General features: G+C 35.4%; 1 protein-coding gene across 8 annotated transcripts in view; it reads left to right on the top strand.

Moving 5' to 3' along the window:
* ARB2A (ARB2 cotranscriptional regulator A) overlaps nucleotides 1-24,790 on the top strand; it is a 455,970-nt gene that overhangs the window by 12,430 nt on the left and 418,750 nt on the right. For 7 of the 8 annotated variants that reach the window (XM_082623477.1, XM_082623475.1, XM_082623478.1 and 4 more), the window contains exon 2: nucleotides 22,934-23,057. The exons of the other annotated variant lie outside the window; for it this stretch is intronic. In XM_082623477.1, coding sequence (XP_082479603.1) covers nucleotides 22,952-23,057 — 106 coding nt within the window. In that variant the 5' untranslated portion in view covers nucleotides 22,934-22,951. The remainder of the gene's footprint in view (nucleotides 1-22,933; nucleotides 23,058-24,790) is intronic. 8 annotated transcript variants of the gene reach the window in all.

Raw genomic sequence — 24,790 nt, forward strand, 5'->3', positions numbered from 1 at the left:
GTTTTTTTTTTATTGTTGTTCTGAGAAAACTGCCTGCTGTAAGGTTCCAAAGATTTTCTCCTGTGTTTTCTTCTAAATTTTTATAATTTTAGGTGTTATATTCATGTCCGTGATTTATGTTGAGTCAGTTTTTATGTATGACATGAGGTAAGAGTTGGTTTTTATCTTTTTCCAAACAGATAATTCATTTGAATCAACACCATTTATTGAAGAGTTTTCTCCTGTTGAATAGACTAGCACCTTTTTTGGAAATCAACTGACTTCCAGTGTGTTGGTCTATTTTTAGACTCTCTATTTCTGTTTCATTGATGTATATGTCTGTCTTTATATTAATTCCAAACTGTTTTGATTACTGTAGCTTTATGTTAAGTCTTGAAATTAGGTAAGGTACATCTTTCACTTTGTTCTGCTAGAAATTTGCTTTGGTTATTCTAAATCTTTTGTATTTCTATATGAATTTCAGAATTAGCTCGCCAATATCTGCAAAATAGCCTGTTGTGATTCTGATTGAGGTTGTGCTGAATCTATAAATCAATCTGGGGAGAAATGTCATCATATAAATACTGAATTTTCTAATCCATGAAAATGGTATTTCTTTGCTTTTATTTAGGTTGTCTTTGATTTCTCTCAGCAAAATAGTTTTTAGTCTAGCAGTCTTGGATAGCTTTTATTAGATTTACTTTTAGTTATTTTGTGGTTTTTGGCACCACTGAAATGAAATTTTTTTCAAATTTTCTGATTGTTCTTGACATTTCTATATATTTATATAAATAATGTTGCTTTTTATATAATTACCTTGTGGTCTCTCATCATGTTAAATTTATTTATTATCAATAGTAGTTGTTTTATAGTTTCTCTAGGATTTTCTATGTAAACAGTCATATAAATTCAATCAGGCATAATTTTGCTTCTAATCTCTATCTTTTTTTTTTTTTCCTTAGCTAAGTATATTGACTTAAGCATCATGTGTAGGGCAGGCAGGTTACCTGTGTGTCCAGAGTTCACTTTGTAATAAACTTATGAACAAAGCCAATCAAATACTACATTTTATTTATCAATAACTTACCTACATTAACCTTTCTCAATTCACTTAATGATAAGAATGGGTATTCATAAGTTCATGGACAAAGCCAATCAAATACTGCATTTTATGTACCCTATACATGTTTAATTTTGTTAATCCACTTAATGGTGAAAGTGGCCATTCTTACCTTGTTACTAATCTGAGGGAGAAAGAATTCAGTTTTTCAACATTTTAAATTTTGCACTCATTACTCAATGCTTTTGCAGTCGTAACTCTTCTCTAGCCTGATAATTTATCTTCTCTCAGGGAAGACACTCGTCTGGCTTAGAAAACTTTGAGTTGCGTATGTTCCCCCTTTTTGACACCAGGTATGATTTGATAGGTAACTGCCCACGTGGTATTGTAGTAGCTATAAAGCATTTAAATTCAGTGGAGAATTAAGATGTGGATAGGGTAGATAACATGCTATTTGATTTATTTTCTTCATTAATTTATTATACTGTGAACTTTGGAAGACACTGATTGTCTGTCTGCCCTACATATTATGCTTAAGACATCATAGATTGCTGAGAAGAGCCAGAGGGTTTTATATTCTAACTTGTAGTTGTTGCACTTAGTTCTCCACTCCTGGAACTGACCTTTCATATTTTTTAGTGAGAAATGCTTAGGGTGTAGAAAGAACACCATCCTCATTTCTTACTACTTTTTAGTTCATGATTTTCCTACTCTCTTCTATTTACCTGGCATTGCATTCCAAGTGACTGGAATGGAAAATCGGTGTTGAAAATGTCAGAATTTGTTGCACTCAGATGTTTATATACTGTTTAATGTGGCTTGACATCTTGTGGTTCTTCTCTTTCCCATTTATGAGCTAGTTTGCCAGTGTCTGTCACATATTTAAAATCTGTGTAAATAAAACAGTTGGGATTGTTTACATATTGACTTTAAGGTGAAAATTACAGTGATATATGAGGGAGAATGCCTTTTCTTCTGTTGCTGCCCTCTTCATTGAGAAGTTTCTCATTTGATCAATCTTGTACTTTTATTGGGCCATATTACTTTTTTTTATTTAACAAATTTAATCAGTTATACATATACATATGTTCCCATATCCCCTCCCTTTTGCGTCTCCCTCCCGCCCTCCCTATCCCACCCCTCCAGGCGGTCACAAAGCACCGAGCTGATCTCCCTGTGCTATGAGGCTGCTTCCCACTAGCTATCTACCTTACGTTTGGTAGTGTATATATGTCCATGCCGCTCTTTTGCTTCGTCACAGCTTACCCTTCCCCTTCCCCATATCCTCAAGTCCATTCTCTAGTAGATCTGTGTCTTTATTCCTGTCTTACCCCTATGTTCTTCATGACATTTTTTTTCTTAAATTCCATATATACGTGTCAGCATACAGTATTTGTCTTTCTCTTTCTGACTTACTTCACTCTGTATGACAGACTCTAGGTCCATCCACCTCATTACAAATAGCTCAATTTCGTTTCTTTTTATGGCTGAGTAATATTCCATCGTATATATGTGCAACATCTTCTTTATCCATTCATCCGATGATGGACACTTAGGTTGTTTCCATCTCCGGGCTATTGTAAATAGGGCTGCTATGAACATTTTGGTACATGACTCTTTTTGAATTATGGTTTTCTCTGGGTATATGCCCAGTAGTGGGATTGCTGGGTCATATGGTAGTTCTATTTGTAGTTTTTTAAGGAACCTCCATACCGTTCTCCATAGTGACTGTACCAATTCACATTCCCACCAGCAGTGCAAGAGTGTTCCCTTTTTTCCACACCCTCTCCAGCATTTATTGTTTCTAGATTTTTTGATGATGGCCATTCTGACTGGTGTGAGATGATATCTCATTGTAGTTTTGATTTGCATTTCTCTAATGAGTAAAGATGTTGAGCATCCTTTCATGTGTTTGTTGGCAGTCTGTATATCTTCTGTGGAGAAATGTCTATTTAGGTCTTCTGCCCATTTTTGGATTGGGTTGTTTGTTTTTTTGTTATTGAGCTGCATGAGCTGCTTATAAATTTTGGAGATTAATCCTTTGTCAGTTGCTTCATTTGCACATATTTTCTCCCATTCTGAGTGTTGTCTTTTGGTCTTGTTTATGGTTTCCTTTGCTGTGCAAAAGCTTTTAAGTTTCATTAGGTCCCATGTGTTTATTTTTGTCTTTATTTCCATTACTCTAGGAGGTGGGTCAAAAAGGATCTTGCTGTGATTTATGTCATAGAGTGTTCTGCCTATGTTTTCCTCTAAGAGTTTGATAGTGTCTGGCCTTAAATTTACGTCTTTAATCCATTTTGAGCTTATTTTTGTGTATGGTGTTAGGGAGTGATCTAATCTCATACTTTTACATGTCCCTGTCCAGTTTTCCCAGCACCACTTATTGAAGAGACTGTCCTTTCTCCACTGTACATTCCTGCCTCCTTTATCAAAGATAAGGTGACCATATGTGCGTGGGTTTATCTCTGGGCTTTCTATCCTGTTCCATTGATCTATCTTTCTGTTTTTGTGCCAGTACCACACTGTCTTGATTACTGTAGCTTTGTAGTATAGTCTGAAGTCAGGGAGCCTGATTCCTCCAGCTCCATTTTTCGTTCTCAAGATTGCTTTGGGTATTCGGGGTCTTTTGTGTTTCCATACAAATTGTGAAATTTTTTGTTCTAGTTCTGTGAAAAATGCCAGTGGTAGTTTGATAGGGATTGCATTGAATCTGTAGATTGCTTTGGGTAGTAGAGTCATTTTCACAATGTTGATTCTTCCAATCCAAGAACATGGTACATCTCTCCATCTATTTGTATCATCTTTAATTTCTTTCATCAGTGTCTTATAGTTTTCTGCATACAGGCCTTTTGTCTCCTTAGGTAGGTTTATTCCTAGATATTTTATTCTTTTTGTTGCAATGGTAAATGGGAGTGTTTCCTTCATTTCACTTTCAGATTTTTCATCATTAGTATATAGGAATGCCAGAGATTTCTGTGCATTAATTTTGTATCCTGCTACTTTACCAAATTCGTTGATTAGTTCTAGTAGTTTTCTGGTAGCATCTTTAGGATTCTTTAGGATTCTCTATGTATAGTATCAGGTCATCTGCAAACAGTGACTTCATCTTTTCCGATTTGGATTCCTTTTATTTCCTTTTATTTCCTTTTCTTCTCTGATTGCTGTGGCTAAAACTTCCAAAACTATGTTGAATAAGAGTGGTGAGAGTGGGCAACCTTGTCTTGTTCCTGATCTTAGTGGAAATGGTTTCAGTTTTTCACCATTGAGGACGATGCTGGCTGTGGGTTTGTCATATATGGTCTTTATTAGGTTGAGGAAAGTTCCCTCTATACCTACTTTCTGCAGGGTTTTTATCATAAATGGGTGTTGAATTTTGTCGAAAGCTTTCTCTGCATCTATTGAGATGATCATATGGTTTTTCTCCTTCAATTTGTTAATATGGTGTATCACGTTGATTGATTTGCGTATATTGAAGAATCCTTGCATTCCTGGAATAAACCCCACTTGATCATGGTGTATGATCCTTTTAATGTGCTGCTGGATTCTGTTTGCTAGTATTTTGTTGAGGATTTTTGCATCTATGTTCATCAGTGATATTGGCCTGTAGTTTTCTTTCTTTGTGACATCCTTGCCTGGTTTTGGTATCAAGGTGATGGTGGCCTCGTAGAATGAGTTTGGGAGTGTTCCTCCCTCTGCTATATTTTGGAAGAGTTTGAGAAGGATAGGTGTTAGCTCTCTCTAAATGTTTGATAGAATTCGCCTGTGAAGCCATCTGGTCCTGGGCTTTTGTTTGTTGGAAGATTTTTAATCACAGTTTCAATTTCAGTGCTTGTGATTGGTCTGTTCATATTTTCTATTTCTTCCTGAGTCAGTTTTGGCAGGTTGTGCATTTCTAAGAATTTGTCCATTTCTTCCAGGTTGTCCATTTTATTGGCATAGAGTTGCTTGTAATAAACTCTCATGATCTTTTGTATTTCTGCAGTGTCAGTTGTTACTTCTCCTTTTTCATTTCTAATTCTATTGATTTGAGTCTTCTCCCTTTTTTTCTTGATGAGTCTGGCTAATGGTTTATCAATTTTGTTTATCTTCTCAAAGAACCAGCTTTTAGTTTTATTGATCTTTGCTATCGTTTCCTTCATTTCTTTTTCCTTTATTTCTGATCTGATTTTTATGATTTCTTTCCTTCTGCTCACTTTGGGATGTTTTTGTTCTTCTTTCTCTAATTGCTTTAGGTGCAAGGTTAGTTTGTTTATTCGAGATGTTTCCTGTTTCTTAAGGTAGGATTGTATTGCTATAAACTTCCCTGTTAGAACTGCTTTTGCTGCATCCCATAGTTTTTGGGTCATTGTGTCTCCATTGTCATTTGTTTCTAGGTATTTTTTAATTTCCTTTTTGATTTTTTCAGTGATCACTTCGTTATTAAGTAGTGTATTGTTTAGCCTCCATGTGTTTGTATTTTTTACAGCTCTTTTCCTGTAATTGATATCTAGTCTCATAGCATTGTGGTCGGAAAAGATACTTGATACAATTTCAATTTTCTTAAATTTACCCAGGCTTGATTTGTGACCCAGGATATGATCTGTCCTGGAGAATGTTCCATGAGCACTTGAGAAAAATGTGTATTCTGTTGTTTTTGGATGGAATGTCCTATAAATATCAATTAAGTCCATCTTGTTTAATGTATCATTTAAAGCTTGTGTTTCCTTACTTATTTTCATTTTGGATGATTTGTCCATTGGTGAAAGTGGGGTGTTAAAGTCCCCTACTATGATTGTGTTACTGTCGATTTCCCCTTTTATGGCTGTTAGTATTTGCCTTGTGTATTGAGGTGCTTCTATGTTGGGTGCATAAATATTTACAATTGTTATATCTTCTTCTTGGATTGATCCCTTGATCATTATATAGTGTCCTTCTTTGTCTCTTCTAATAGTCTTTATTTTAAAGTCTATTTTGTCTGATATGAGAATTGCTACTCCAGCTTTCTTTTGGTTTCCATTTGCATGGAATATCTTTTAAACTTTTAAAATATCATATATGGTTTACATTTTCCATGTAGTTGTTTATTCAGCCCTAATGTTTACTGGTCTACTATGCATTTCAGAAGATTCTGAAATCCTAAAATTAGTTTGAAACTTAGGAAACGATAGGAAGGTCTGCCTGTGTCAAACCTACACCACATATTGAACCGAGCTTTACCAAAGCCCTAAACTATTGTATTAGGCACTGACCAAACCAATAATGAAGTGATACTGTGTTTCCTTAGGGCTATTATTTTTAGTGTGTATTGCTTCCATTTGAATGAGGACCTGACTATATATATTATGTAAACCGTATGCTTCTATATGACTTTTGTTCCTACTGTCTATTAGTTCTTTTCTTTTAATAACTTTTTGATTAATTAATTAATTAATTTTTTGGCTGCGTTGGGTCTTCGTTTCTGGGCATGGGCTTTCTCTCGTTGCGAAGAGCGGGGGCTAATCTTCGTTGCGGTGCACGGGCTTCTCATTTTGGTGGCTTCTCTTGTTGCCGAGCACCGGCTGTAGGCATGCAGGCTTCAGTAGTTGTGGCACGTGGGCTTCAGTAGTTGTGGCTCGCTTGCTCTAGAGCATAGGCTCAGTAGTTGTGGCACATGGCCTTAGTTGCTCCGTGGCATGTGGGATCTTCCTGGACCAGGGCTTGGACCCGTGTACCCTGCATTGGCAGGTGGATTCTTAACCCCTGTGCCACCAGGGAAGTCCCATGTTAGTTTTTTCTGAATAAGACCTTGACTGTATCATCTAAATCCAACCGTATCCTCTAGTAGTATCAATATTTTTTATTTAAGTAATTAATCTAGATTAGCTAATAGGTTTCATTTGAAAGAATGTCATTTAGTGTTACTTATTTACTAAAATTGTGTAAATACAGTTTCAAAAATAAAGGACTCATTTTTAAAATGTATTTATTTGTTTATTTGTTTGTTTAATTTCTGGCCACACCACACAGCTTGTCGGATCTTAGTTCCCCAATCAGGGATTGAACCCACTCCCTTGGCAATGAAAGCACAGAGTCCTAACCACTGGATTGCCAGGGAATTCCCAAGGACTCATTTTTGCATTAATTATCCTTACTCTGTCCATTTCTTGGGAATGTTATTTGCTTTAATAGGCTTTGATCATTTTATAAACAAGCCCTGTTTAAGTCAACATTTATGAGCCCATAATGTGTAAGACATGTCAGGATGAGGAAAACAGCCCTTATCCTCAGAGAGGTGATATGGCCTGTATACAGCTGACCATAATATAAAATACAAAGAACTAAATTTCGTGATGTACTTAGGGAGCACACTATTTGAGGAAAATATTTCCAGAATAGTAATTATTACGGAAATAGTAATGAGAAATATTTCAGAGTAGAAATGTTTTGTGTCTTAAGTTTAAATTTCATTTTTTAAATTAAGCAGTAAATTTTCTTATGAAGACATGGAAAAATATCTTAGCAAAATTGGGATACACACTTTAGTTAAGATTACTCTAAAAATAAGAAAATAATTCTTCCTTAGAGAGTCTTACACTGTAAATATGAAATGTATTTCTCTCAGAGCCCAACTACCTTTTGTTTTCTCTAAATGTTGACCTGATAGGAATTGCAGCACAATTTTCAAATCGATGGTCATTTATATCTGTTTTAGTTAATTCAGCCTTGAAATAGAATGCATATATTCACCTACAGAATTACAGAACTGTTGGTTACCTTACTTATTAAGATGTATTACTGCCTAAGACTTGTTTTCAGTTTCTGCAAAACATTCAAGTGAGGTTGTCTTTTTCTATACATTCCTTAATTACAAAACTTTAGTTTTTGGTTTATTGTTGGAAAGTGAATACATTTAGCATTTTTCCAATTACTGTTTTCTACTCATTTTTAAAGGCATATGAATATTAGCTATATCTAAAAATTAAAATATATAAATGAAGGACCAACTATTTACTTCATAAAATTAAAAAACTAAAACTATACTACAGAGGTCCTGAAATAGTGAATTTCCATGTCAATTTAAAATATAAATAAACTTTTGGCATAAGTGTCTGAATTATACCCTTCATATTTGTTGTTACCGATTTATTTTTTGAAACCATTTTCTTAGTTTAGGTGTTCCCTATTCAATAGACTATCTTGTCAGATGAAGAATCTGTATGCGCCTCAGAGTTTACACCTCATTTCTTGCTTTTTCTTCTGAATGGTTCTTATTCAGAACTGACAGTTTTGTTAGCTCACTGATTAAATCACAGTAGGATTCTTGAGTTTAAGAACTCAACTCCAAAATATTGATTGTCTAAGCAATCATTTTAAAAAGGGAAGTGATGTTAGGTTTGGAATTGTTTCAGGACTTTATACAAGCCTGGTGTCTATTGTTTAGACACCATTATTAAAGTAGAGTCTGGAATTGTGGAAGAGCCCACTTCTATGCCTTTCCAGTTCTATGATTTTGTTTTGAATCTTTATTTAAACTTGTCTTAAATAATATCCTTAGGCTTAGTGGTCTGTAAAGGGCCAGCCCTGGAGGCTTGCAGCTTACTTTGGGATCCTTGTAATATGTGTGTGTGTGTGTGTGTGTGTGTGTGTGTGTGTGTGTGTGTAAAACCAGGTTTACATGAATGAATAATAAAATATATGAATATTTTCATTAAAAACAAAACCAAACCCATCAATCACATGAAGAGCAATGCCACAAGTTTACAGAAGTTCTGCCAACTTATGAATAGTTGGATTTCAGATGGTTACTTAGGGACTAAGTAGTGCCTGAGGTCTTATAGCAAATTTGTGGATAATATTTCAAATGAACAAAATACAGGAAGGATAGGCCTTTAAATATATACTTAGACTAAGCATTGGTGCTAATTCTTTGTTAGTTCAGACAGCTTTATAATTTTCTTACTGCTAATTTGTGTACCAATAAAGGACGGTTGAATCAACATCTGTTTTTCAGTGAAAGGAAGTTTAACTTTCATGCAGAAAAAGCAGTATTTTCAGCATTTGTCATTTAAACAAATAGAAATGAGTTTAACAAAATGTTATTTTCAGACAGAGCACCAGATAAAATGTCTAATGCTGGTTTTATTCTCATTTTAACATCAAGTCTTCCTTCCAGTGGCTGCTGTTACAGCATTTTTTCTTTTTTACCTTATTTTGAAAAAAACAAGGAAAGTTATGATATTTTTTTCCTCAAAATTAAAGCCCATTTTTATGTCATGTTGAAAGACTGGCTTATGATCCTCTGTGGAGAATAGTCTATCGTGACTAGCTGAGCCTATCTTTTGGTAGTCACGGGACAAATCATTCTGAAATGACTCTTAGTCCTCATCTTTTATTTTCAAGTTGCTTATAACTGGCTCTTATGCCAGCATTTAAAATTTTTAATTGCTTGTATATCTTCAAAGGCAGATTTTACTTATGCTTACTAGTGGCAGTTACCAAGGAAAGAACAAAAACATAAGTAATACTTTATGTGCGTAGTTGTATTTTAAAATATTTTATTATAAAGTTTTGGGATATTATTATTTTTAATACAGATTTTAAACATATTTACAGTTTATCTTTCTTTAATAGCTGGTGCAAAAGCTTTTGAGAAAATCAATTTTTATTCAAAATATTAGTTCCATTTCAAAACAGGCAAGGAATCAGTTGGGTTTTAATAATATCATATTTTATTGACATATAGCTGCTCTGAAGTTTACTCAATACCTGTTTATCCTTTGTCCTTATAACTGCTTCTTAGGTTTACTCACCAGTAGGACCCACAAATTTCTGACTAAATAGACAGGACTGTACTCCTAACATTATGTTTAAGAAAAATACACCCCTGGGGCTTCCCTGGTGGTGCAATGGTTAAGAATCCACCTGCCAATGCAGGAGACATGGGTTTGAGCCCTGGTCTGGGAAGATCCCACATGCTGTGGAGCAACTAAGCCCATGCGCCACAAAAACTGAGCCTGCGCTCTAGAGCCCGTGAGCCACAACTTCTGAGCCTGTGTGCCACGGCTACCGAAGCCTGCGCACCTAGAGCCCGTGCTCCGCAATGAGAGAAGCCACTACAGTGAGAAGCTGGCTCACCACAACGAAGAGTAGCCCCTGCTTGCTGCAACTAGAGAAAGCCCACACCCAGCAACAAAGACCCAACACAGCCAAAAATACAATAAATACAATAAATAAATTTACAAAAAAAAATACCCCAAAGAACAATTTATAAAAGGCAGTGCTACTAAAATTAGTTGTGTTATCCTTTTTCTTTTAGTGTTTTTCTTTATCATTTATTTTAAATATATCGTTGATAAATAAAAAAGATTATATGCAACCAGGGCCTGTGTGTGATTATATGTATATTATATACTGATTCAAAAGTAGCCACCTATGTGTAATGCATATATAAGTTATAGACCATAATAATATGATGAACAGCTCTAAATTCACCACTCAATCCAACACTCAAAACACTATCACCATTTACATTGACCCATGTGTTTCTCCCAGTTTCATACCCCTCCCACCTTCCCAGTGGTAATCACTATTCTGGATTTTGTGTTTTTCTCTTGATTTTTCTTAAGTTTTATCACCTAAATTGTGATACCAATAAATTGTTTTAGTTTACTTTGTTTCTGAGCTCTATATAAATGGTATTATAATTTATATAGTTTTCTGATTCTTGGTTGTTTAGTGTTAGTTATTTTTGGAACATTCATCTGTGTTTTTGAGTGTAGTTGTGGCTCATTCACTTCCACTGGTATATACTATTCATTCTATTAATATACCACAGTATATCTGCTCTGCTTTAATTGGAGAACAGTCTTTTCCAGTTGTGGTAGCCAGATTCTAAGGTGACCCCCAATAGTCTTTCCTTCTTGATATTCATGCCTTTGTGTAGACCTTTCTTACTTTGAATAGGGTTGCCATCTGTGCCAGTAGAATATTGAGGAAGTGATGGTGAGAATTTTGCAGCAAATTTCTCCTTGATTTCCTGGCTCTCTCTGGAGAAAGCCAGAAGCCATGGCATGGTGATAGTCAAGCAGACCTCTGAAGAAGCCCATGTGGGGAGATACTGAGGCTTCTAGCAACAACCAGTACCAATAATTCATCCATGTGAGTGAGCCACCTCTAGCTTCAGTCTGACTTTCAGATGGTTGTAGACCTTGCCAGTATATCTTTTTTTTTGTAGTTTTATGTTTTACATTTTAATCTATGATCCATCCTTAAATTTTCTAACTTTTTGTTTTATATTGGAATATAGCTGATTAATGATGTTGTGATAGTTTCAAGTGCAAAGGGACTCAACCATACATATACATGTATCCATTCTACCCCAAACTCCGCTCCCATTGAGGCTGCCACATAACATTAGGCAGAGTTCCCTATGCTATACAGTAGGTCCTTGTTGTTCATCCATTTTAAATACAGCAGTGTGTACATGTTGATTGCAAACTCCCTAACTATCTCTTCCCCCCATTCTTCCCCCTAGTAATCATAAGTTCGTTCTCTAAGTCTGTGAGTCTGCTTTTGTTTTGTAAATAAGTTCATTTGTATCATTTCTTTTTAGATTCTTCATATAAGGGATATCATACGATATTCTCTTTCTCTCTCTGACATACTTCACTCAGTATGACAATCTCTAGGTCCATCCATGTTGCTGCAAATGGCATTTTCATTATTTTTAATGGCTGAGTAATATTCCATTGTATATATTTACCACACCTTCTTTATACATTCCTCTGTTGATGGACATTTAGGTTGCTTCCATGTCTTGGTATTGTAAACAGTGCTGCAATGAACATTGGGGTGCATGTATCCTTTCGGACCATGTTTTTCTCTGGCTATATGCCCAGTAGTGGGATTGCAGGGTGATATGATAGCTCTATTTTTAGTTTTTTAAGGAACATCCATACTGTTTTCCATAGTGGCTGTACCAGTTTACATTCTCACCAACAGTGTAGGAGGCTTCCCTTCTCTTCACACCCTCTCCAGCATTTATTGTTTGTAGATTTTTTGATGATAGCTATTTTGACTGGTGTGAAGTGATATCTCATTGTAGTTTTGATTAGCATTTCTCTAATAATTAGTGATGTTGAACATCTTTTCATGTGCCTCTTAGCCATCTGTATGTCTTCTTTGGAGAAATGTATATTTAGGTCTTCCACCCATGTTTTGATTGGGTTGTTTGTTTTGATGATACAAGAAACAATCACATTTACTATGGCATCAAAAGTAATAAAATACCTAGGAATAAACCTACCTAAGGAGACAAAAGACCTGTACTCCAAAAACTATAAGATGCTGATGAATGAAATTGAAGAAGACACAAACAGATGGAAAGACATACCATGTTCTTGTATTAGAAATCAGTATTGTCAAATTACTACACTACCCAAGACAATCTACAGATTCAGTGCAATCCCTATCAAATTACCAATGGCATTTTTCACAGAACTAGAACAAAAGAATCTTAAAATGTGTATGGAGACACAAAGGACCTAGAATAGCCAAAGTAATCTTGAGAAAGAAAAACAGAGCTGGAGGAATCAGGCTCCCTGACTTCAGACTATACTCCAAATCTACAGTAATCAAAATAGTATGGTACTGGCACAAAAACAGAAATATAGATCAATGGAACAGGATAGAAAGCCCAGAAATAAACCCATGCACCTCACGCATCTATGGTCAATTTGTGACAAAGGAGGCAAGAATATACAATGGAGAAAAGACAGCTCTGTTCAATAAGTGGTGCTGGGAAAAGTGGACAGCTACATGTAAAAGAATGAAACTAGAATACTCCCTAACACCATACACAAAAATAAACTCAAAATGGATTAAAGACCTATATGTGACACTATAAAACTCCTAGACACTGTAAAACTCCTAGAGGAAAACACAGGCAGAACACTCTCTTTCATAAATCCCAGCAATATCTTTTTCAGTCCATCTCCCAGAATATTGGAAATAAAAACAAAAATAAACAAATGGGACCTAATTAAGCTCAAAAGCTTTTGCACAGCAAAGGAAACCATAAACAAAACGAAAAGACAACCCACAGATTGGGAGAAAATATTTGCAAATGATGTGACCGACAAGGGATTAGTCTCCAAAATTTGCCAGTATATCTTGACTGCAACCTCATGAATCTGAGCCAGAACCTCCCAGCTGAGCTGCTTCCAAATTTCTGATAAATATTACCTGTGGGAGATTATAAATGTTTACTGTTTTGGGCAACTACATTTTGAGGTAATTTGTTATTCAGCTATAGGTGATGTATAAACTGGCTTTTTTTGATGATATGATGATATGTATCCTTTGGGACCAAATTTTCTGAACATTTTTATACCCATCTCCTGATACACATATACAAGACCAAGTAGTGGACCAGGATGTGAGATTACTGTGTTGAAGGTTATGAGAATGTTTAACCTGGATATCTTATGCCAATTTTTTCAAAGTGGTTTTATTAATTTATATTTTGATCAGCACTGTAAATAAAAGTCTCCGTTATACCCAATTCTTTTTAACTTTGGGTATTGTCACTTCTTAATATTTTCTAGCCTAGTGAGTGTAAAATAATATCTCTTTTGTAAATATCTAAATTGTATTTCCTGCCCCAACATCAAAACCATAGTCTCCCATAATTTCCCCTAAAAAGTTTAAAGTTTTGCTTTTTGCATTTATTCTCTTAATCCATTCAAAATTGATATCTATCTATGGAATGAGGTGGGTATCTAATTTCAGTTTTTACAACGTAGTTAACCAGTTATTCCACTTATTGGAAAGTTCACCCTTTGCTCAGTGATATGTCAGTGTCATCTGTGTCACATGAATCTGTTATGTGGGCCTGCTTTGGAGTTTTATTCTATTGGTCAACTTGCCTATTCTAGTACTAATCATATACTGTCTTAATTACCATGATACCTGATGAGGCAGGTCTTTCTCCCTTTTTTTTTTTTTTTTGCGGTACGCGGGCCTCTCACTGTTGTGGCCTCTCCCGTTGCGGAGCACAGGCTCCGGACGCGCAGGCTCAGCGGCCATGGCTCACGGGCCCAGCCGCTCCGCGGCACGTGGGATCCTCCCAGACCGGGGCACGAACCCGCGTCGCCTGCATCGGCAGGCAGACTCTCAACCACTGCGCCACCAGGGAAGCTTCTTTTTTAGGAGTGTTTTAGTTTCCTTAGCTGATGTTCTTCCATATAATTTTTTGAACTTGTTTTCAAGATTTGTGGAAAAACTCTTGGGTTTGAGTGGAATTATATTGAATCCATTTATCGATTAGAGAAAAATTTGATACTTTCACAGTATTCAGTCCTTCTGTCCATGAATATGATATATCTCGCCATGCCTTTCAGTCTTCTTTATTGTCTGTTAGTAACATTTTATCATTTTTTGCACATAGTTTTAACAGAACTTTTGTTAGATCTATTCTTTTTTTTCTTTTTTTTTTTTTTTGCGGTACGCGGGCCTCTCTCTGTTGTGGCCTCTCCCGTTGCGGAGCACAGGCTCTGGATGTGCAGGCTCAGCGGCCATACGTGTATGACAGGCCAGGGAGGCAAATTATCATTAACAGAGAATCCTCAATGCACAGAACTAGAACAAGCTAGACTAGAGTACTGTGGTTTACAAAAACTTTATATATAATGATCACCTTTTATACCTAGGAAATAATATATTTGCCCCTAATGTCTTGATAGAGCAGGCCTAGATGGTTGTCATCCTGACTCTGGTGGAAGGGATGATAGGGACATTTGAAGAGAGAAGTTCTTTAAGTGAGTATGCCTGAAGTCCACTTAACAATTTTGTTTTCATGGAAGGAAAAGAGAAGAATGAGTGAAATGGTCAGGCCTCCTCCCTTTTGAGACTGTGCCTTGACCTTTGGCATGGTAGCTTTAAAGAAGAGATGGGAGAGAGAGAGAGCCACCTAATACACAGTGAGGAATACTGCTCCAATGTAAACATATCTCTTTTGGACTATTGGAATCATCACCTCAAAAAGAAACTTAACTACCCACTGGCAATCACTTCTCATTCTCTCCCCCACCCCAACTCCCCAAAACTGTTTATTAATCTGCTTTCTGTTTCAGTGGATTTGCCTGTTCTAGACATTTCATATAAATGGAATCATATGCTATGTGGTCTTTCTTTCGCTTATCATGTTTTCATTGTCGTTCGTGTTGTAGCATATGTCACTACTTCATTCTTTTTTTTAATTGGTGAGTAATATTCTTTTATATGGATATATACCACATTTTGTGTATCCAGTTGTCACTTGATAGACATTTAAGTTGTTTCTGCTTTTCAGCAATTATGAATAATGCTTCTGTAAACATTTATGTGTAAATTTTGGTATGGACATGTGTTTTCATTTCTCTTAGGTATGTAGCTGGAAGTGGAATTGCTGGGTCTTTTGGTAAATCTATGTTTAACATTTTGAGGAACTGCCAGACTGTTTTCGTGAGTGGCTACACCAGTTTACATTCCTTCTGACAATGGATGAGGGTTCCAATTTCTCCACCTTCTCACCAGCATTTGTTTTTCTCTTTCTTGTTGCTTACAGCCATGCTATAGGGTGTGAAGTGGTATCTTACTGTGGTTTTGATTTGCATTTTCATAATGACTAATGATGCTGAGCATATCTTTTTTGTGCTTTTTGGTCATTTGTATATCTTCTTTGGAGAGATGTGTATTCATATCCTTTGTCGGTTTTTAAAATTAGGTTGTCTTTTTATTGTTGAGTTGCTAGTGTTCTTTATATATTCTGGATATATAAAGTCTGGATATATAAAGTCTCAGCATCAGAACTTTTTTTGTTTAATTTGCAGAAAAGTCATTTAGAAAAGTACATTGTTGCAGCTTGGATTTTTCAGAAGCAGATGCTGAGACAAAATTTGGAGTGCAAGGCGTTTATTAGCGATTGACACTTGTGAAAACAAGGAGGACAACGGGATTGGTCAAAGGGAGAAGTTGAACTAAATGCAGGCCTGACAAAACGTCAACCAACCTGGCAGCGAGCTCTGGAGCAAATAGTGCCTGTCAGGCTTCTCCTGTATCAGGCTGAAATGGCTGGGCCTTTGTTTCCCCACTTGGTTCAGTCAGCTCCTGAGGGTCAGTCAGCCTGGGAAAGGCATGACCTTGAGTGAGGCAGTGCTCTGCATCTGAGGCTGACTCTTAAGTGGTGAACAGCTTGAGGCTGTTTGCTGAGTGTACTCCCTGCTACTGAGCAGCAAGTTCCCCTTGAAGGGGCATGGTGGGGGCAGAGGGCGGGTCATCTTAGTGTCTACAACATGCATATTACATTTTAAAATTCAGGTTGAACTTTGAGTTTACAAAGTTGAGCACAGATGCTAGTAAGAGTATTTATGGAATGAGAAAATTTGGTTCAGGCTTTGCAAATATGTTATCACTGTTATTTCATGGTATTGGCTACTTTTAAATCTTATGAAGATAGTTTCTGCTTGGTTAATTTGGACTGGAGGTATGTACATTCATAATATTAGCTATATTTTATTGTTCATGTTTACCATAGAGTCTCTTAAGTAGCTAATGACATTTTAATTTGACCCCTATAAAAGATACTATTTGTTTGATTTACTCTGTTTTTCTAAAATTTTGAGCATATCTCCTTTTTGAGAATGATTTTGTCCTCTGTAGCTCTGCTATTTCTGTTCCATATTATGAAAACTTCATAAAAGGCTACTTAAATTATTTTTTCTTTTGTGGGGCTTCAAAATTGAGAGTTATCTAAAGAATTGTCTTAGCCATGTTTAATTTCTTAGGTTCAGTTTTAGCATTGTCTTGCAGATATTCTAACGTTTTCACTCTAGCCTTATTGAGTTTCTGTCTTTTTGCTAACCAGAAAGCAATATGAAACCTAACCAGATGACTACCAAGCTCGGAACCTGTTAAAAAGACACAGTAGTACAATATTAGTTTCTTCTAAAATCTTTGTATTTGATATTCCTTAACTTTTGACTCTTTCTTTTAGATGCTTGACTTGCCAAAGTACTGTGAGGAATGATGGGGAGTAATTTTTTTTTTTAATAGCTGTGTAACAAACTTGATGAGTAGTTTGTTTCAGTTTGTTTCCAGTTTAGGGATTACATTTTTTATTGATTTATTAAATTTTTTTATTATAGTACAGATGATTTACAATATTGTGTTAGTTTCAGGTGTGCAAAATGATTCAGTTTTATATATATATATATATTTTCAGATTATTTTCCATTAAAGGTTATTACAAGATATTGAATATAGTTTCCTATGCTAGGCAGTAAATTCTTGTCACTTATTTATATTATGTATAGCAGTTTGTATTTGTTAATCCCATACTCCTAATTTATCCTTACCCCCCTCCATTTCCCTTTTGGTAACTATAAATTTGTTTTCTCTGTCTGTTTCTGTTTTATATATCAATTCATTTGTTTTATTTTTTAGATTCCACATATAAGTGGTACCATGTATTATTTGTCTTTCTCTGTCTAACTTGCTTCACTAAGTATAATATTCTGTAGGTCTATCCATGTTGCTGCAAATGGCAATATTTCATTCTTTTTTATGGCTGAGGAGTATTCTATTATGATGGGGAGTAATTTTTTATCAATCTTAATTCTGAATAGCAAACCAAATAGGCTGAGACAATTTTGGTGGACAGCTTTTGTCTGTATATATGTAATCAACTTCCTCCAACTTGCCTAAACTCCAAATTGTAATACTCCCTGATGACATAAATTAGTACACAAGAGTGAAAACCTTTTTTAGGATAAAGAAACTAGAATTATTTTCCTAGTTGAAGTTGAGTAGTTTGACTCTATCAGCCAGTTGTGGCAGTGACCTAATAAGATAATGGATGTGAAAGGACTTGGTGACTTTGTAACATGTGCATTTAGGAGATAGTTGGAATAATGTTCTTCTTTGGACACAACTTTAATCTGAATGAAGGTAGAACTCACATACTTGAACTTTTCCAGACATACATTTGAATAAGATTAGACAAGAATATAAACAAATTATATTAAAAATTAATTTAAGTTCCATTATAATTATGTTCAATATAGTCTTGGAAACCCAAGTCAACTTAACAAGTACTTATTATGGGGCTTAATTGTTTATTCTAAGAATTCACCCAAATGATGCCCATTGCAAGTTTCTCATTCCTATAAGCTGGATGATGAGAATATCCTTTTTGGCGTTTGAGCACATAGTAATTGGAACCAAATTATTTCTAATGTTATGGGGATTACTAATATTTATAAAGGAATTTATAATTTGTAAAATGTTTTTGTCTACATTTTTTCGTATGATCTTCATAATCACCCTGTAAAGGGAAGTGCTCTTATTTTCTTTGTTATTCCCATTACTTAGGTTAGAGAAGTTGTGACTTTCTCAAGATCACTCAGCCACTAGGTGGTGGAATTGAGGCTAAAAACCTGAATTTCTCCTCCCAAACCTAAAACATCACTTTGCTTGAGAAACTAAGGAATTACTTTAGGTGTGTTTGGATTGGAACAAGATATTCCTACTCTGAGCTAAACCTTGACCCACATACAGATTACATTCTCTGTAGAAGCCACCATTTTCTATGCACTAAGAGCCCATATTACCCTGGGCCTTGTCTTCCATGTCTTCTTCAGCCCTATGCCCTTATTCTTCTTTAGCCTCTTCCCCAGTGCCCATATGTCTGTACACACACACATACACACACACACACACAAACTATCACACACACTCTCTCTCCAAAACATACATTTTTCACACTATTGACTCAGAACTATAAACTGTCCAGGATTGTTATGAACTAAACTTTGCTGATGAGGAACTTCTGAGTAACATGCATATTTTAACTGTAATTTGGGTAGATGTTTTGGTTTTTCTAAATCTCTGGTACCGGTTCAATTACTGTGTTTTTGATTGCAAGTAAGCTTTCATGAGCTGGATTTCAGAGCCTGACTTAGCATAGATTCTTTGGGGGACCAAACCAGCTCCAGGGGTCCCAGGGACTTAACCCAATTTTACTCGTCCTGTGATATGTTTTGTACTTTCATCATTACATTCAGAATGTGAGGTGGAAAGGCCTTCTGTTGCAAAATAATCTATATCTAGGTCCTATTTAATACCTGCCTAAAAACAAACAGGTGTAGGAAACTAAGGCTTCTGTGTATCTTTGTGTACATTTTATAAGTGCTCATGCCATATTTTGAGCAAATAGGGCAAATAAGAAATATTCTGCTGTTTCATGTTTTGAAATGCTCACTGGATAAAGATTACACATGACAAGTTATTTATAGCTTTATTTACACATAGTGGATTCTCTGTTGGAACCATAGAAAGGAAGAAGATATGATAATTGCTTTGTGTAGTTCGCAGAATGAAATCGCAAACTGAGATGTTTTGAATCTAGTTTATATTGTAACCATTTCTAGGAAACCATATTTAAACAGCAGTGGTTATCATGAAGTATACAGCATGTCAACTGTGTCGCAGTTCACATCAGTATAAACCTTCCACCACTTTATTCCCTATAACCTAACCTCCATCAGATAATACTAAATAAACTATGTCGAGTGCACGTATTAATATATATACATCAAATGTATCAAACTGGCTGCATTTGCAGTAGTGTTTATCTGTGGTCATGCATGTTATAACTCTGAATTTTTATGAGGAAAACTAACTTGAGAATTTATAATGTTCCTGATTTAGTTTCACCAGCTGTGCCACAGCCGAGGAAAATAACTCAAGAAGATAAAAATCTAACAGTGAATAAGAAGGCGATAGGCAGTTTGCTTCATGCTTATCTGCTTTGTATCTGCTGCTATAAAGTTTAGGGTCAAAGATAGTAGTTAGTAGTCTCCTAACTTATATATCATCACTTCAGTGAATTGCGACGTGTGTTTTGGGGTTGTCTTGTATAAAATAAACATAATGATTATTAATTGATATTTGATCTTGGGAGTCTTGAAAATGATTCTTTAAAATGTGAATTATATTTTTTCCCTATATCTCTTACTCATTTATTTGTGAATTTGACAAATATCCATTGAGCTCCACAATGTATCAGACATTGTGCTAGGGACAGTCATGATACCTGTCCTCATGAAGATCAAAGTCTTAAAGGGGGAATGTGTTATTAAACACTGTAGAGCAGTAAGAGCTTTTTTTCAAGTTTTATTGAGATATAATTGACATATAACATTATGTGAATTTAAGACATATAATGTGATGACTTGATTTATGTATGTTTTGCGAAATGATTTCCACAATAAGGTTAGTTAACACATCTATAACCTTACGTAGTTACTTTTTTTGTTTTGTTTTGTGGTGAGAACTTTTAAGACCTACTCTCTTAGCAACTTTCAAGTATACAGCACAGTATTGTTAACTTTAGTCACCATGCTGTACATTAGATCCCCAGAATTTTAAGATATGAATCTTGAAAATGACTCTAGCATCAAAACTATTTTATAATTTTGCCTTCAGTGAAACAATCACAATGAAATAATAATATAAATTGTTCTGTTTAGAAATTAGACAATTTGAGGCCAGTGAAAAATAACCTAACAGTTTACATTTAGAAGAAAACTGAATTGGCAGAGGGATAGAGTAAAAAAATGCAAGAAGTCTCCCTATAGATAGTTAATTTGGTTTTGGAATTGTTAGCAAAGAGCACTGTATGGAATCTCTATCATTATGAACATTTCTATTTCATTTCTGCTACAAGATGGTAGATAATAAGGAGTTGCCGGTGAAACTTGTACACAAACTTGTGGGACTTGACAGATAAAACTAATTCCTGAATGTAAATAGATAACCCTTACAAATATTGCTTTTTTTTTTTTTTTTTTTTTTTTTTTTTGCCGTACGTGGACCTCTCACTGTTGTGGCCTCTCCCGTTGCGGAGCACAGGCTCCGGACGCGCAGGCCCAGTGGCCATGGCTCACGGGCCTAGCCGCTCTGCGGCATGTGGTATCTTCCCGGACCTGGGCACGAACTCGTGTCCCCTGCATCGGCAGGCGGACTCTCAACCACTGCGCCACCAGGGAAACCCTGCTTTTTTTTTATAACAGTGTTGTAATGATCAGTCTGGGTCTCATATATTTTATTTGTGGCAATTTGGTAGTTTCATTTGGTCATGAGAGAGTAAGCCCCACCCGGGCCGTGACCATGTTTTACTCACCATTGCACCCTGGTGTCTTGCACATTGCCCACCCTATAGACAAAAATACGTGTCTTGAAGGAATATAGACATATTTCATCCATGTAGAATTTACAGAGTTTTGGGTTACCTATTCACAGAAGAAAAACAACAACTACTTCCATGCTAAGTGAAAATGCTTTCCCAGTCAAAAATAGTCTCATATTTTAGTTATTCCTAGGTTAGGAAACCCCACATTATTGAGAAGCAGTAATACCACTAGTAATAGCAATGATCAGCTGTACACACCTTCTGTAATATTACTTCTCAACCACTGTTATATGAGCTACACTTTATAAATGAGGAATCTGAAGATTTTTGGATATTAAGTGACTTGTCCTTGGCCACAGAGGCTGTTATTAAGTAGTGAAGCTAGGATACATTTACAACATTTAAAAAATATAAACCAACATGTGTTGAACACTTAATTACTCATCAGGCACTGTACTAAATGTTCTATATTTAACCTCATTGTAACACCATGAGGGAAGCATGATTATCATTTACACTTTACATATGTGGAAAGTGAGGCTTAGAGAAGTTAAATAATTTGTCAAGGACACATGGTTAGTTAGTAGTAGAGCCAGAGGACCCTTCCTCTTATACTACCCCACCTACAGTTAGAATTGAGATAAGGGCAGCATTGATTTATGACCCTGGGAATGTTCATAGTTTAAAAATATTATTTTAAGTATTATTATTTTAAAGCATTTCCTGCTGTACTCTGTTAATTATAAAAATGCCTCAGTTTTTAAAGATAATTGTACAATATACCTCTGAGTGGAAACTGAAGTTTGTTTTTTGGGTAGTAAGTAAATCAGTCAGAGGAATATTCATTCTTGTTTATCACAGTTTTTATGTAATTTCCTTAACAGTATGGATTGACTGTTTTAATTTCATTTAATTTTTTTCCACTGTATGTGTTGCATTCTTTTCTTTTAAACTTTAGGAATAGTGTTTTGTTATTTTTTCCCTGTTTGTGGGCACCCTGGGAGAAACTGACTTTTTATAGTTTAAATGCCTTCCTTTTGGCCAAGGCAGAGCAGCATTAGATTTTAATAAATCATAACTTTATATTACGATTGTTTACTGGAGTACCATTTATAGAATATGGCTTCCAGACATAGAATTTGACATAGTTTTTTTTTTTAAAGGGCTAATTTTTTCCCTTAAAGTTGTATTTTGAATTACACTAGAGGTAATTTATGGCTACCTTAAGTATTTTTCTCCTTCTGCCTGTCTGCATGTCCCAGGAAAAGAATATTCTGACCTTCTACCTGACATGCTGACAGTTTATTTTAAAAGAAATGTCACGTTTTAGAAACTACATGGAGATATTTTTAAGAACATTAGATGATAGAGAACTACACCTAAATAGTAAGTTTAGCTCAGTTCAGTTTAGCAGCATTAGGTGTCTGTGTGTATAACGTGTTGTGTTTGGTGATATGAGAGACATCAAGATGACAAAAAGTTGATACCTTTATCCTGGGGCTTTTGTAATCTGTTAGGTGACCCAGACAAACACATAAATAACTATAACGCAAGGCAGGCTATGATAAGTACTACGGTATAGGCATCAACAAAGTGCAGTGGGAAATCAGGATAGAGAGATTAATTCAATTTGGGAGGATCTAGGACGTTCTCATGGAGTAGGTAGGATTGAGTAGAGCTTAATTTATTGCTTTCATTCATTCTAGACTGTCTTCTGAAGATTGATGTCTATTTCCTTGAGCTCTTTAATTTTGTTGCCAATTTGGATAAGCATGGCACACATCCAGCAGGGAGGTCCAGATGAAAAAGAAAAGACAACAGCCCTGAAAGGTACATACTTAATTTGCTTTTTCAGGATATTTTCATTGTGGCTAATGAAGGTATAGGAATATTTAGGTGACCTTACATTCATTTCAGTTCTAAAATAAGAATATCAGTAGTTAATCTATTTGTAATTATTTGTATCCCGTGACTACCTCAGTGTCTGAGATATAGTATGTACTCAGCAAATAAATTATAAAATCATGTGATTTTACAGATGTAAGAATTCTTAATGCTTTTCTTATTCCAGGTCATGTATTTAACGGTAAAACTAACACTAGTGGTCTCTTGAGTCAAGACTAGTGCCCTTACCATATTTTTGTTGTTTGAAATGTCATACTAGGTTAGGATAATGATCCTGTATTGTCTTTGTGGCATTAGCTCTAGGGATATTTTATGAGATTAAGAAAAGTTAGATTAAGAAAAGTGCGGGAAAAGCACTTTGTGGTGGTGATGGTGGAAAGCAAGCATGAAATTTTTGACATATTAAATATTAAACTGAGATGCCACTTAAACATCAAGCTGGAGAAGTTGAGTGTAGAGTTTGGGAGGGCATTTGGGTTGGAGATAAAAGTTTTAGGAATCATTAGCATAGAGGTAATATTTAAAGTTATGGTCCTAATTGAGATCACCAGGGATGTCACTGTAGCCAGAAAGAGAAAAGGTCTGAAGATTGAACGTGGAGCATCTCGATCTTAGGGGCAGGAAAATGAGGAAGAACTAGCAAAAGAGGCTTAAAGTGAATTTCTAGTAAGATAGGCTGAGAACGAGGAGCAAGAGAGAGATCCTGAACACACAGTGAAGAAAATGAGAGTAATTAATTTAGTAATGATTATAAACCAGCTTAGATGAGGACTGAGAATTTACTTTTGGATTTGACAGTGTAGAGGTTATTGATGGTCTTCACAAAGAGCTTTTCAGTGAATTGACGGAAATGAAAGTCGTATTGGAGAACTTCAGTAGAGAATGGGAAGAGAGGAATTGGAGGCAGTTATAGACAACTCTATAGGTGGTTTTACTGCCTGTATGTATGCTGCTGAGAATGACTTGCACACTCAGAATAATGGTTAATTTAGGAAGGAGGATAAGGAACATGTGTGTTTCCATATAAATAAACTTGCTGGGTTTCCACTTAGATAGCTTTTGTGCATCTTCAACCTTACTTGATAATGGGAAAATTTGATCTCTCAAGTTGTGGTTCCAATTTACACTTCCACAAGCAGTATGTAAGAGATCAGATGGATTTTTCTGGATTTTAGAGTTAGTACAGTGACATTAGAAGAATATGGATAGGGTCTAAATATAGAACTATCTGGATTCAAACTCATGTTTTTCGCACTCACCATGAAACAACTTGCTTAACTTCTGTAAATCTTTTTCTTCATTGGTACAATAGGAATACAATGCTTAACACACATGAGCTTGAAATGACTAATGAGGGAATCAAATTGAAAATATTAGAAGATAAAATGGAAAATGCATAGTAAAGTGTATTTTAGACCAAATTGACAAACTGAATAAAACTTTGTCCCTAAAACAGTCCTATTTATCAGTTTTTTTTTATGGATTATGGTTTTGATGTCATGTCTAAGGACTCTTTGCCTAGCCCTACTTTGTGAAGATCTTCTCTTATGTTTTCTTCTAAAAGGTTTATAGTTTAGATTTTACACTTAAACTAATGATGCATTTTGAGGTAATTTTTATATAAGGTATGAGATTTAGTTCAAGGTTTTTTGTTTGTT

The sequence above is a fragment of the Mesoplodon mirus genome, assembly GCF_964341445.2.
Source record: "Mesoplodon mirus genome assembly, chromosome: 5".
Classification (NCBI taxonomy): Eukaryota; Metazoa; Chordata; class Mammalia; order Artiodactyla; family Ziphiidae; genus Mesoplodon; species Mesoplodon mirus.